The sequence below is a fragment of the Diceros bicornis genome, chromosome 2, assembly GCF_020826845.1.
Source record: "Diceros bicornis minor isolate mBicDic1 chromosome 2, mDicBic1.mat.cur, whole genome shotgun sequence".
In the NCBI taxonomy this organism is placed as follows: domain Eukaryota; kingdom Metazoa; phylum Chordata; class Mammalia; order Perissodactyla; family Rhinocerotidae; genus Diceros; species Diceros bicornis.
The window spans coordinates 84,272,518-84,285,264 of record NC_080741.1 but is presented as its reverse complement, the minus strand read 5'-3'; the positions used below and the strand labels follow the sequence as shown (position 1 = coordinate 84,285,264).

The following is a 12,747-nucleotide window of genomic DNA, read 5'->3' as shown; positions in this document are numbered from 1 at the left end:
GAGCTCCGCTGTACCTTTGAAGTGGAGGGTCAGCCTTTCATCTTTGATTATTTTCACTTAATGACAGCCCAGCCTTTGATCAGCTCAATTTCCCTCTTTTGCTTCAATGAGTCACTTGGAGGTACGGAGGGACCTGAAGTAGGCTCCAAAACGGCTGCGACTTTTATGAGCACAATGGTTGTTTGACCTTCATATCTTAAGTAAATATACCAGAGAGAGTCAGCCCTTCCTGGCCTCTCATTGATAAAATTTGCTCACTGGATAATGTAAACTTAAAAAGAGAGGTGGGGGTGGGGAGGAGCGAGAGAAGTAGAAATAAAATGTGAGCAGCATCTCCCTCCCCCCGATGTTTTAATTTGGGGAAACTCCCTCACCTTAACGCTCCCATATAAAACGTCTCAGCATCATGGGGATGTATTGTGTTTTGGAAACACATTAAATTCTACATGCTGGTGGAATATTTGTTTTCGCATTACCTTTTATGACTTTTTAGTTTATTGTTTAACAGTCTCTTTTCTCGGAACTTGGTAAAGATACAAAAAGTTCTTGATTGGATATAATTTTTGCATAAGATTCTGAAGTTTTCTGATTACTATTAAAATCTGGGGAATAAATTTGCAGTAGTCCCTTTAAAAAGCAGCTCATAGATTCACATATTCTTGGGTTATGCTGCACTATGCCATTTTTATGGCATTACTATGCCATTTTTATTAATATGAAATAAATACATTTTGATATTGAATACTTTTTTATCTGTGTGTGAAATTAGCTGTTTGCCTCTCTAGTAAATGTTTTAATATCCTCTCAAGCTAGTCAGTATACTTTTAGACTTCAGTTCCAATGGTCTCTTAAGTTTTGGTTGAGGAATGCAAACATCTTTTAATACTAGCTGATGTAAACTATCATTACTGAGTAAAATTTAGTCCATAAAACGACTCCAAAATATACTGCATACTGTGAAAAACCCAACATAACTGTATATTAGCTTGACACCAATTTTATGAAGGATTTCATGTTATAATTATTTTTTGTGTGTGTGAGGAAAATCAGCCCTGAGCTAACATCCATGCCAGGCCTCCTCTTTTTGTTGAAGAAGACTGGCCCTGGGCTAACATCTGTGCCCATCTTCCTCCACTTTATATGGGACGCCGCCACAGCATGGCTTGACAAGCGGTGCATCGGTGCGCGCCCAGGATCCAAACCTGGGCCACCAGCAGCGGAGTGTGCACACTTAACCACTATGCCACAGGGCCAGCCCCATGTTATAATTTTTTAAAATTGGTTTGTTTCAATATAGGGTAGATTGCATTTGAGTCACTTTTTAATCACTATTCAGAATTTTTCTTCTATAAGTATGCATTATGATTTGAAATGTTTGATATTTGTTCATCAACTCAGATGTTACCCAGGACATATCTGTTGAATGAACGTTGATTAATTATGGATAATTGAAGCTCTTAGCACAACCTCTGCCACTAAAACAATAGACATCTATGTTGTTTTATTTGAAGAAAATGAGTTTTGGTATACTGAATTTTTTTCTCCAACAATAACGATGACATTATTAGAATATTAAAAATGTCAGCTGACAATAACAAAAATGTGGATGTAGAAGGTTAATTAGACTTTGTCAGATCAACCTGTGGAACTTAAAATGTGGAGTTATACTGTGAGCTCAATCTTTATTTTCCCTCTTATATATTGATAAGCTGGAAAAAAAATGTACCTTCTGACTTTTTAAATTCATACAGTTTCTCAATTTATAAAGAAGAAAAGATCAACATTGAGTACTGAGAGAATTACTAGGAAGAAGATGAGGGTGGCCTGTTTTGAAAGGGTAGGTGAATGTACTAGCTGAAGCACTTTTCCAGTTCTCTGGTTTTGTCTTAAAATGTCTCTTGGACTTGCCTCTTCTCCACTCTCACAAACCTGAGCACTGTTGCCCCCGCCCCGCCTGCAACGTGCATCACTGCCCTGTCCCCTGGCTCAGGTGCGTCCCTCCAGGCAGCCATTGGCATCATGTCATTAGACCACCCGGCTCTGAAGTTGCACGTTAGCTGTGTCAACACCTGTAATGGCTCCCTGTCAGTTGCCTGCCACCTCAAGTCTAGCTGTTGCGCCTGTGTTCAAAGCCCTTTATTGTCTGTCTGTTTAGCCTGAACTCTTTGCTACTGGAAGAAATGAGCCCTTTGTCCTAGTTCATCTGATACTGCACACACATGATGCCGTTCTTGGTCCCCAGTTATTCCTGAGGTTGTCCTCACCTGGAATGCCCATACCTGCCATTTCCAAGTGTCCAAATCCTACCTGTTTTTCAGACTCCACTTCTGTTACAGCTGGAATTGATATCTTCCATGTATAAAATGTCCATAGCTTCTCTCTGTTTTTTTACATGTAATGAGTTTATTTTTATCTTCAAATTAATTAATATTTGGAAACTTTCTCCATTTTAATTCCTAATATGTTAGTTACTGATAGATATAACCTATATAAGCAAAAGCTCTTTGTGGTCCTCAATGATTTTTTGTTTGTTTGTTAACAGCTTTAGTGAAACGTGATTCACGTACCAGACAATTCACCCATTTAAAGAGCATCTCTTTTATTTTGGTATTTGTAATGTTCTTCCTTACAGTTATTTATCTCCGTGACTTATCACTCCTACTACAATCAAGTCCCTCAAGGCAAAGCCCAGATCTGAAACATCTTTGTGTTCTCCTTAGCTCCTGGCATAGCGCTGCAAACACACCAGGTGCTAAAATGCTTTTGAATGAACCACATCCCCTCATTTTTTTCTGCCCATTCTAAATCCCATACCTTCTTTAGCTGGGGCTAGATTCAACATTTAGCAATTAGCCTTTAAAATAAGGGCTCCGTGTGTCAATTTCTGGGGTGATTTCGGCAGGGATACAAGTTCTGCTTAACTATCATTTTGGGAAGAGGACCATCTCAAGAAGAGAGCTTGGGAGGTGGCTTTCAGAGCAAAGGAAGACAGACTAGGGTTTGCCCCTCAAACCCGCTACAAGAAAGGAAAAGAGAACATGGGGAAGGAACTAGGTCTAGAAAGTGGTCTGATGACTTACCAGCTTTGTCAAAATACTTGTCAATAGTGCTGCCATTAGGTGACATGAAAAGAGCCTGCATGATGCAGACTATAAGGTTTACAAATATTTTAAGACAGCAAAGACTAAGGAAGGCTGACTTGCCAAGGAGGCACTTGATGAAGGAAGTACACTTGCACTCTAGACCAGACCTGAAAGTGAGGGGATGCCTTAGACAGGTGAGAGGGGAGACGGGAGAGATTCCCAGCACAAGTGAACAGCACGAGCAGTGGAGTCTGGGAGGAGTGGTGAAGACAAGGAAGAGAGGGGTGAGGCTAGAGGGATGGGCTGTGGACTTTATTCCAGAAATCCAATGCATCAGGGACTTGAATTTCTCATGGTGGGAGGCTGGGTGACCATGTTGGAAGACTTTCCACCCAAGGTGTGAGGTGATGTGAGAAGAAACAACTGAAAGGTGAGGCTAGTGCCAATGGCTTTGATTTGCCTGAACCATGTAGGTCACTTATTCAATAAATATTTATTGAGTACCTGCTATATTACAGGAGGAGTTAAGCCAGTTCCTGATAGTATTGGATGTTTTCTTGTGTTTCTCTTATCCAGCTTAGCTCTATTATCTTGCCTAGCAAATAAAAGCTGCTTAATAAATGAGCAAGAGATTGAGTGATAATGACAAGATACATACTCTCATATTATTACTACTGAAGGGAAAAGGTTACTTTTTTATAATAGAAAAGCTGTGGGCACCACCCTAACCAAGTACTCAAGCTTAGTTTCACCAGTAATGGGATAGAGTGGCATCAGGTACCTTCTGATGCGATGCCATGAGATGTGCACAATACTACCTCTCTGGTATTCTTGCCAGGAATGTTCAACCCGAATTTAATCCCGAGGAAATGATCAGATCACCAAAAATTGTAGGATGCTTCATTGGGCTGGATTATTTAAATACGTCAATGTCATGAAAGAGGAAGTAAGATCGAAGTTCCTTTAGATAAAAGGAGATTAAAAGAGACATGAGAACTACATCAAACTTGATTGGATCCTGGATTCTCCTACCTCCCTGTCCCGTGCCCCCAGAAAAGAAATAGATCAATTGGGGAATTTTAAATATGGATTGGATGTTAGATAATGACAGTATATCAACTTTAACTTTCTTGGGTGCGATAATAGTTTTGTGGCTATGAAGGAGAACGTCTTTGCTCTTAGAAGATACTTGTTGAAGAATTTTGGGGTGTGATGTGATGTCTACAAGTTACTTTAAAAAATTAGAGCAGTTATAGCCAAAAAGCCAATGCATGTAGATAAAACAAACTGACAAAATGACTTAAGGTGAAGGGAATGGGATAGTCCTTGTTCATTCAACACTTCGGTAGCTGTAAACATTTTTTGAAATAAAAAGTTGAAAAATTAAAATTATTTACTTGGGTACTTAGCTCTTTCGGTGATAAAGTTGACGAGATCTTACTTTACATTGCCTGTTTTGCCAGTCTTCGTGGTTATTAGGCACTTGAATTGTGTGTGTGCCTGAGTTCTTCAAGCTGCTTTCACTCTCAGTAATATGGAGCCTTTGAACTTTGCGTCCTATTGTAATCCTTGGAAAATTCTCTCTGTGGATCCTGAAACCAGCATGTTTGGCAATGATAAGTAATATAGTGAGTTAATGCTTCTCTGTGGGACAGTAGAACGGCTTTCTGGGATATTTGACTTAGGATATTTGTCATGTGCCAGCTGCCTGCCCACCTCAGCTCTGTCAGGGGTTTGATAATGAGATTTCATATTTGGGATAGGTAGGTCCACACGTGGCCTTCAGCAGTCCATATGCCAGTTTGCGTAAAAATTTGGAGTTGGTTCCTGGGAGCCTCCTCTTATTCCTCAAAGCCTGGACTAGAATGTGTTGCGGAGAGCAAGATTGCCTTTGCATCTTTTGAGAGAGAGTAGCAAGCATGATGGTATTGCTCAAAAATCTGTAGTTTTTGAGTTGGAGGTGGGCAGTATTATAATGTCACTTAGGACTCTGCCACGCAGCTTGGCCCAGCCAGATGGTATCAGAAGAGGTGCCCTTGGGGCAGGGCAGCCAGATGCCTTTGGGTTGGGTTTTGAAAGTGGAGATGAGTATGAATTGGCCGAGAGGAATTCTGAACGCATTCTGGTGGGGAGAAAGGTGAATGGAAGCAAGCACATGAGTTAAGGGTGTGTGCATGGGGGCAGGGGGTGCTGGCTTACCAAGCACCAACAATGTGCTGGGCACTGTGCCAGTATCTTGTTTGATCCCGGAATTAGCTCAGGGCCTATGTGTGGGTTCACATGGTCATTTTCACACGTGTGGAAACAGTCATAGGAAGTCAGGTAGCTGCCCCAAGCACACCCCACTGGCTTCTGAGGGAGCAGGTCTGGAATGCCCACTGGCCCTTGCTCCATGGCACCATGTCTCTGGTCTTTTTCCATGAGTTGGTGGAAACCGTGTCTGTGCTATCAGAGGAGAGGAGCTCTCATGAGTGGTGAGAGCGACGTTTGGAGAAGTTTCCTTTGCCCCCATCATTTTATCCTCTACATGGAAGTTGTATCAACTGATAGAATTCAACAAATAGTATAATAAATGGCGTGTTCCAGGCTGGGAACTTTCTGTAAGTTTTCATTGATCCTCACAAAAATCTGTCAAGGTAGATGAAGAAATAGAGGCTCAAGAGAGGTGAAGAGACTTTGCCAAGGTCACACATTGTCTGATTCCAAAGCCCACTGCCTGTGACGTTTCTCTGCACTGGGCCCGCGTGGTCCGGCACGCAGAGATGAGACGCTCCCTGCCTCACAGGGCAGGACTCTGACCACACCCAGGATGTTACAGGGAGGAGTGGGGCTGTGACAGGTCCATTCTAGAGGTTTAGAGTGTTATAGGAGATCAGAGGAAGGAAAGTTTAATTTTCCAATCTCTCCTTCCTCTCCCAAAATTATCTCTTTTTTCCCTCCTCCAGTGGGTCAATGACTGATTCTAAGACTCAACCCTCCCAGGGCTCCTGGCCTAGTCATACCCTCCAGAATTCCCTTCAATTAAAGAATGTTTTGAAAGTGCAGGTGCTAGCATATCCCTTTAGATGTTTAACCTGTTGCATGCCAGAGAGCTTAAAGAGTTTCATTGGGTAGGTTTACTCACATTTTGGAGAAGCGATACCATTTCCCCCCCAGCTTAATTCCTCTAGTTCATGGCACCTGGAGTCCCGCAGGAGGGGGCTCTGCTGTTGAAGGGGTTAGGACACCCGCTTTTTTGCTCTACCTCATTCAGTGATTCCTTCTAAACACTTATAATATAAGCTACACCTGAGGGGAAATCGAGCCCTCAGCAAAGTGCCTGATTCATCTGCAGACACTTTGCTTTCATAATTCTCCTCATTAACAGTAATATGTTACAAAAGTAGATTTGCACGTAAATATAGTTAAGAATTTCTGCTGGGCTGAAAGGGTTTTTTCTGTTAAGGAGGGTTCTGTGCACTTGGCATTCCAGGTTCTTGAACTGCTGTTATCTCCTTGGGGTTCATAGGTCATGTGTCAGTGCTGTGGCCTCAGATGGGGACATGTGAGGACATGTGATGCATTGTCCCGACTTTCTAACATCCAGGCGACACAGGCCTTCTACCTGCAGCAGTACAGAAAAAGCAGGGCTTGGACTCGAGTGAGACTCGGCTTGCTGACTTACTTTGAACCCTCTGCAGCCCCGTTAGAGCATAGACTAGGGTTGAAGGACCGAGGATAGAAGTCGGTGTGGCTATTAGCTCTGACTCCGGAAACCAAGAACGCAGACAGGTCTTGGTTCTTTTTTGAATCCCAGTATGATTTACGAAGCCAAAACCCAACCTAAGACCGAGATCTGCTGATCTTAAGCCTAGTCATGTCACTGTTAGGTACCTCAGTTTTTCTTTAAGCTGAGATGATATGTATAGTAAAGACATTAATTTGAGCCCTCTTACTTTGTGATAATTTCACGCAGGTTACAGGATTATGTAATCTATGAAGATACAGTTCAGTTATAAAGTGAATAATTCAATAGGGTAAATGAGATTGCAGGGACTTTTTTTTTTAACCCCAAATACAACAAAAGTATTTTAAGCGGTGTAGAACTTACTAATTAAATGAATAGCAATGTAAGGATGTGAATATAACAGTTTTTAACTTGCTTTTTTTTGAAGAGATCAGCCCTGTGCTAACACCTGCCAATCCTCCTCTTTTTTTTTTTTTTTGGCCGAGGAAGACTGGCCCTGAGCTAACATCTGCGCCCATCTTCCTCCACTCCGTATGGGACGCTGCCACAGCATGGCTTGCCAAGCAGTGCGTCGGTGTGCGCCCGGGATGCGAACTGGCGAACTCCGGGCTGCCGCAGCGGAGAGCTCACGCTTAACGGCTTGTGCCACCGGGCCGGCCCCCTTGGTTAGGCTTTTTGATATTCAGAATGACCTTTCCGTTCAATGTATTAAAAACATTTTAGTATATATTCAAAATTGATATTGAGAATTATAGACATCTTATTTCTTTGAGATGATTTTTTATTCTTTCCCTTCTAACCCCCATAGAATTAGATTTAAAATCATTAGGGGCTGTAGACGTTGTCCAGCCCTCGGGCACAGCAGCATCAGCACTGCCTGGGAGCAGGCGTCACCCAGACCTCCTGAATCCCAATCTGGCTAGAACTCCCACCTGGTTTGGGGACCCTCCCCTTCACCTGTGATTCTCAGAAAGAGCCCTGGTCACTTCCTGTGCGTGCGTTTGTGCTGAGGCACAGCACGAGTCTACACTTTTCCTGGTACTGAGCCAAGAAGTCCACTCTCTTTCAGTGCCAACCCACTGGTCTCCTCTCCTTAGCAGGCTCTAATCCGGAGGTGGCCTCTGTGCATTAGATTGCTTCTATCTCGACTAGTCCCACCACGTTAGGTTAGTTGGGATAGATCAGCAGTGGAAGCTGGGTCCAAAGTAAAGAGCTTTATCCTTTGAGTCACACCTAGGTTTCAGTCCTATCCTTGCCGCCTCCTCTCCTCCTTTCCTCTTCCCTCCTTATGTTAGTCTACTCGCGCTGCCGTAACAAAGCACCACAGACTAGGTGGCTTAGACAACAGACATTTATTCTCTCACAGTTCTGGAGGCTGGAAGTCCTAGATCAAGGTGCTGGCAGGGTTGGTTTCTTCTGAGGCCCCTCTCCTTGGCTTGTTGACGGCCGTCCTCATGTTCACACGGTCTTTCCTCTGTGCTTGTCTGTGTCCTCGTCTCCTCTTCTTAAAAAGACACTAATCTGGGGCCGGCCCCATGGCTTAGTGGTTAAGTGCGCGCGCTCCGCTACTGGCAGCCCGGGTTCGGATCCCGGGCGTGCACCAACGCACCGCTTCTCCGGCCATGCTGAGGCCGCGTCCCACATACAGCAACTAGAAGGATGTGCAGCTGTGACATACAACTATCTACTGGGCCTTTGGGGGGAAAATAAATAAATAAATCTTTAAAAAAAAAAAAAAGACACTAATCTGCTGGACTAGGGCCCACCCATATGACCTCATTTTACCTTAATTTCCTCTTTAGAGACCCTATCTCCAAATACACTCACATTCTGAGATACTGGGGTTAGGACTTCAACATATGAATTTTGGGGGACACAGTTCAGCCCATAACACTCCCCTTCCTGCCGTTCCCACTCTTCCCCTCTACTCTCTCTCCTTCCCTCTTCCACTTAACCCTCTCTCCCCATCTCCCTTCCCATCCTTCTCTCTCCTCTTGCCTCCCCCTCAGCTGTCCCCCCCCCTTCTTTTCCCTAACCTGTTAGGCATCCTGCACAGCTAGAAAGAATATGAAAACTGGGGACTCTAAATGCCAGGTTTTTCCGTCCAGCTCTTCTCTTAATCAGCTTTGTGACCTTGAGCAATTCGCTAATTCTTGAAACATGAGTTTCCTTAGCTGTTAAGAGTAATGGGAATTACTCTTTCCCTCTTCCCTTACAGGACTATAGTAAGGAAAAACCAGAATAATAGCTCATACTTTTAAATGCTTTTAAAGTGAAATATACTAATATAAGAGACAGGAAAGCTCTGAAAAGTGTAATGCTTATGGATTATTTGGATTACTTGAAATTCGAATTAAAATGGTGTATGTTTCAACTCCACAAGGTTTACTGTGTTGTTGTTCTCCTTAATTATATTATTAGCAGTCAGCAATACAGGTTGTGGGTTTGTTTTTTTTGTTTTTTCTCTCAAAGATCTCATTGTTGCTTTAAAGAAAAGACTAAAGCTGCTCAAACCAAGCTCAGCCGGGGGTCTGTGCTCAGCATAGCCTCCCCCGCCTGGCTGGCTGGCCAGAGTGACCTTTCGCTGAGGTTTGGGCTCCAGATGTAAGATCCGGCTCTGCAAGTTTAGAGCTGTGAGGCTGGGCTGCCTGAGAATGACAGTGGGAAAGGCATCTTGTGTTGCACCCAGAGGGGTGGGAGGGGTGGTGGGAAAGGGGGCTCGTCACTGAGTTGTTGAATCTCATGCAGCCCTTGTACCACCTGCAGGCACCATGTCACATCTTTTATCTCTGCTGGCTCCCCCGGTTTCATTGTGTGGCCTAACAGCCCTCCTTTAAAAAAAGGGAAAAGTTAATCAGAATGCGGATAGCCCCAAGTTGAACTATTTGAAAGAGGTTGATTTCACTGTTTTCTCCCCAGCTGCTAGTTCATGAGACAAAGAAGTATTTTTTGAAAGAAAATGCATGTACTTTGGCTGCCGGAGCTTCTGCCCTGCACGGTCATGAGTCTGAGATGCGAGCTGGGTGGAGAAATGTTCGAGTGCAGTCGTTGATCAGGTGCTCTCTTGCCAGTGGGGCGATGTCAGTCTGGTCCCCGGGGGCTGTGGTTGGACAGGAGACATATCCACGTGGCCGAGCGGCTGGCGTGGGGGACCAAGCTGTGGTTTTGCTTCTTTGATTTAGGTTCAGACACAATAAAAGGAGTGGGGAGGGGAGTAGACAGTAGAGTCTTGGACATAGGGAATATTTAAATAGTGGCAGAAAACTCTCTGTTGGGTGAGGCATAGAGATTTTTGTAAAAATCTATCCTTAAAAGTTACAGCAGGATACTTTTTAGTCTCGATGTACTTTCCTCTTCTCCATTAACACAGACATTGTCATTTCAGCCTTGTGTTGTTTGACTAATCTCTGTAAAATGACAATTAGTGCCATTATTTTGATTAATTACTCCTGAGTCATGCCACAGTCTTGAATGCGGTCACAAATCCCTGTCTGGCGGTCGGCCCACAGGGTTGGTGAGGAGGCGCTGTGATGGGGATCAGGAGACCTAGGTTCCAGCCTTGCCTCTGCTTTGTGCTTGAATCTTTCATCTGTTTGAAACCGAATCAGTTGCCTCATGTCCATGTTGAAGGTCTGGGCCTTGATCATTCAGTTCTAAAAAAGTTGAATATGCATTTTGTGGACCAGATTACATTGATCTCAGGTTTCAATTGACTACTTAAAACTTTCTTGTAGTAATTGAGTAAGTGAATGAGGCCAGAACACTGAGAATAAGTGTACTTGATTTTTAACTAAATCTCCTTCCATTATAAGGTGAATTACTAGTTAAGAACACATAGGTGAATCAGCTTTTTCTCCTACCACGTGAAGTGTGTCTTGTAAAAGTTTAGTGTTTATCAGCAATTAAAGTAAGACTTAGCTTTGGAAGATACACGTTACATAGAATGTAGACTTGGAGAGCCGAAGTTAGGCCATCAAGATGATCTAATTGAACCACTTAATTTTACAAATGAGGAAACAGGCTAGAGAGACGCATACTGTTTTGAAGCCTCTCCAGTTAGTTTCCGTAGCGCATCCAGTCTAAGATGAACCATTATTTCCTGTCCCACTAAGAAGGAAACAGTCCTGCCTGTGAACATATGCAAATTGATTATAAGACAAACTTCAGCCTCAGTTGTATTAAAATGTAGGAAATAAGGAGTTTTAGAATTGTTGAAATGTGGGAAGAACAGGATTCCAAAATTAGGCTACATATTCCTGGATCTTGTCACTGTGCCCTGCTCACCCCCCTGTCCATTCTGACTTTGAATGCAGAATTTTCTCCAATATTTCACAGGAATCGTTGTACAGCACATCATAAAGCCAAGTGGTTTTCTGTTTTCTTTCTGTTAAACTTTTTTCATTGAAATTAATATATGTTGATTCTTGTGAAATCTTGGGCCAAAATCTTTGCTCATCTTCGTTTGGGAGAAATATTTAAGAAATATTTTTGATCCATATATTAGAACTGCCACTATAACTAAAAACAGCAGTTAAGTAATTTTTGTATATATTAGGCATTTTTCTTCAGTAACACATACCTAGATAAAATTAATCTTCATTAACAAGGCCAAATACATTTTAAAAATTGAGCTTCTTTGGTTATAATTGTAAATTAAAAAAAAAGTTATATTGACCATTGTACCTAAGCCAACATAAGAAACTTAAAATACTGGGTTACTCAGACAGCTCAAACCTCCCTTCTCCAGTTTATTTTTGACAAAGTTAAATCTTTTCTCCTTTTTCAATTACCAAACCATTGTGAAATTTAGAATACACGTTAGTACAAGAGAAAAAAGACTTTTACACCCCCAAGATGAGTTCCTTTTGGTGTATACTTTTTTCCTCTCCTCTGTGGTTAGGGTCTGTATAAATTTCATTGTTTGTTTTTCTGACAGTTTCCCATGGCCTTCGGAGTGTAATGGGCACTCAGACACAGTCTGCTTAAAAGCTGAGCTGGAGCTTCATAGAACTCTGATGAAACCAAGTGCCTACATGACCTCAAGCGGTTCTCTGCTTTGCTTTTTTGAACTTAATAAATATTTTAAAAATTACCTGACTGTAACACAGTAGGGAGACATGGCTATAAGAAAAGGTTTATTTTTATTTCAGGGAAAATTAATGGGTATTTGTTCTTATTTAACAGTTAAGTGTGAAAAACCTGAGAGAGAAAAAGATCTAATAATACTGGGTCTTCTGTCAGCTACTTATAAATACATTCTTACTATAGGGGGGTGGGTAACAGCTTTATTGAGGTATAATTCACATACCATACAATTCACCCATTTTAAACTGTACAATTCGATGGATTTTATCGTATTCACCGAGTTGTGCAAGCTTCACCACAGTAAATTTTGGAACACTTTCATCATCCCCAAAAGAAACCTTGCACTTATTAGCAGTCATTTTCTATTCCCCCTCCTCCCAGCCCCCAGCAGTCACTAATTCTACTTTCTGTCTCTATGGATATGGATTTGCCTATTCTGGACATTTCATATAAATGGAATCAGACAACATGTGGCCTTTTGTGTCTGGCTTCTTTCACTTAGCATATTGTTTTCTAGGTTCATCCATCTTGTAGCGTAAATCACTACTTCATTCCTCTTTGGCTGAATAATTTCTGTTGTATGGATATACCACACTTTTTTGTGTCTGTTCATCAGTTGTTGGATGTTTGGGTTTTGTCTGTTATGAATAATGCTGCTGTGAACATTCATGTATAAATTTTTGTGTATGTTTTCTTTTCTCTTGGGTATATACCTAGGAGTGTAATTGCTGTGTCGTGTGGTAACTCTGTGGTTAACCATTTGAGAAATTGCCCAAAATTGTTTTCCACAGCAGCTGCACCATTTTACATTCGCACCAGCAACGCACAAGGGTTCTAACTTCTCCACATCCT

The 12,747-nt window shown here is 42.2% G+C and overlaps 1 protein-coding gene across 13 annotated transcripts in view; it reads left to right on the top strand.

Moving 5' to 3' along the window:
• The window catches only part of VGLL4 (vestigial like family member 4), a 163,496-nt gene that overhangs the window by 102,878 nt on the left and 47,871 nt on the right, over window positions 1-12,747 (top strand). For 7 of the 13 annotated variants that reach the window (XM_058565144.1, XM_058565153.1, XM_058565162.1 and 4 more), the window contains one exon: window positions 2,633-2,749. The exons of the other annotated variants lie outside the window; for them this stretch is intronic. In XM_058565144.1, the coding sequence (XP_058421127.1) occupies window positions 2,633-2,749 (117 nt within the window). The remainder of the gene's footprint in view (window positions 1-2,632; window positions 2,750-12,747) is intronic. 13 annotated transcript variants of the gene reach the window in all.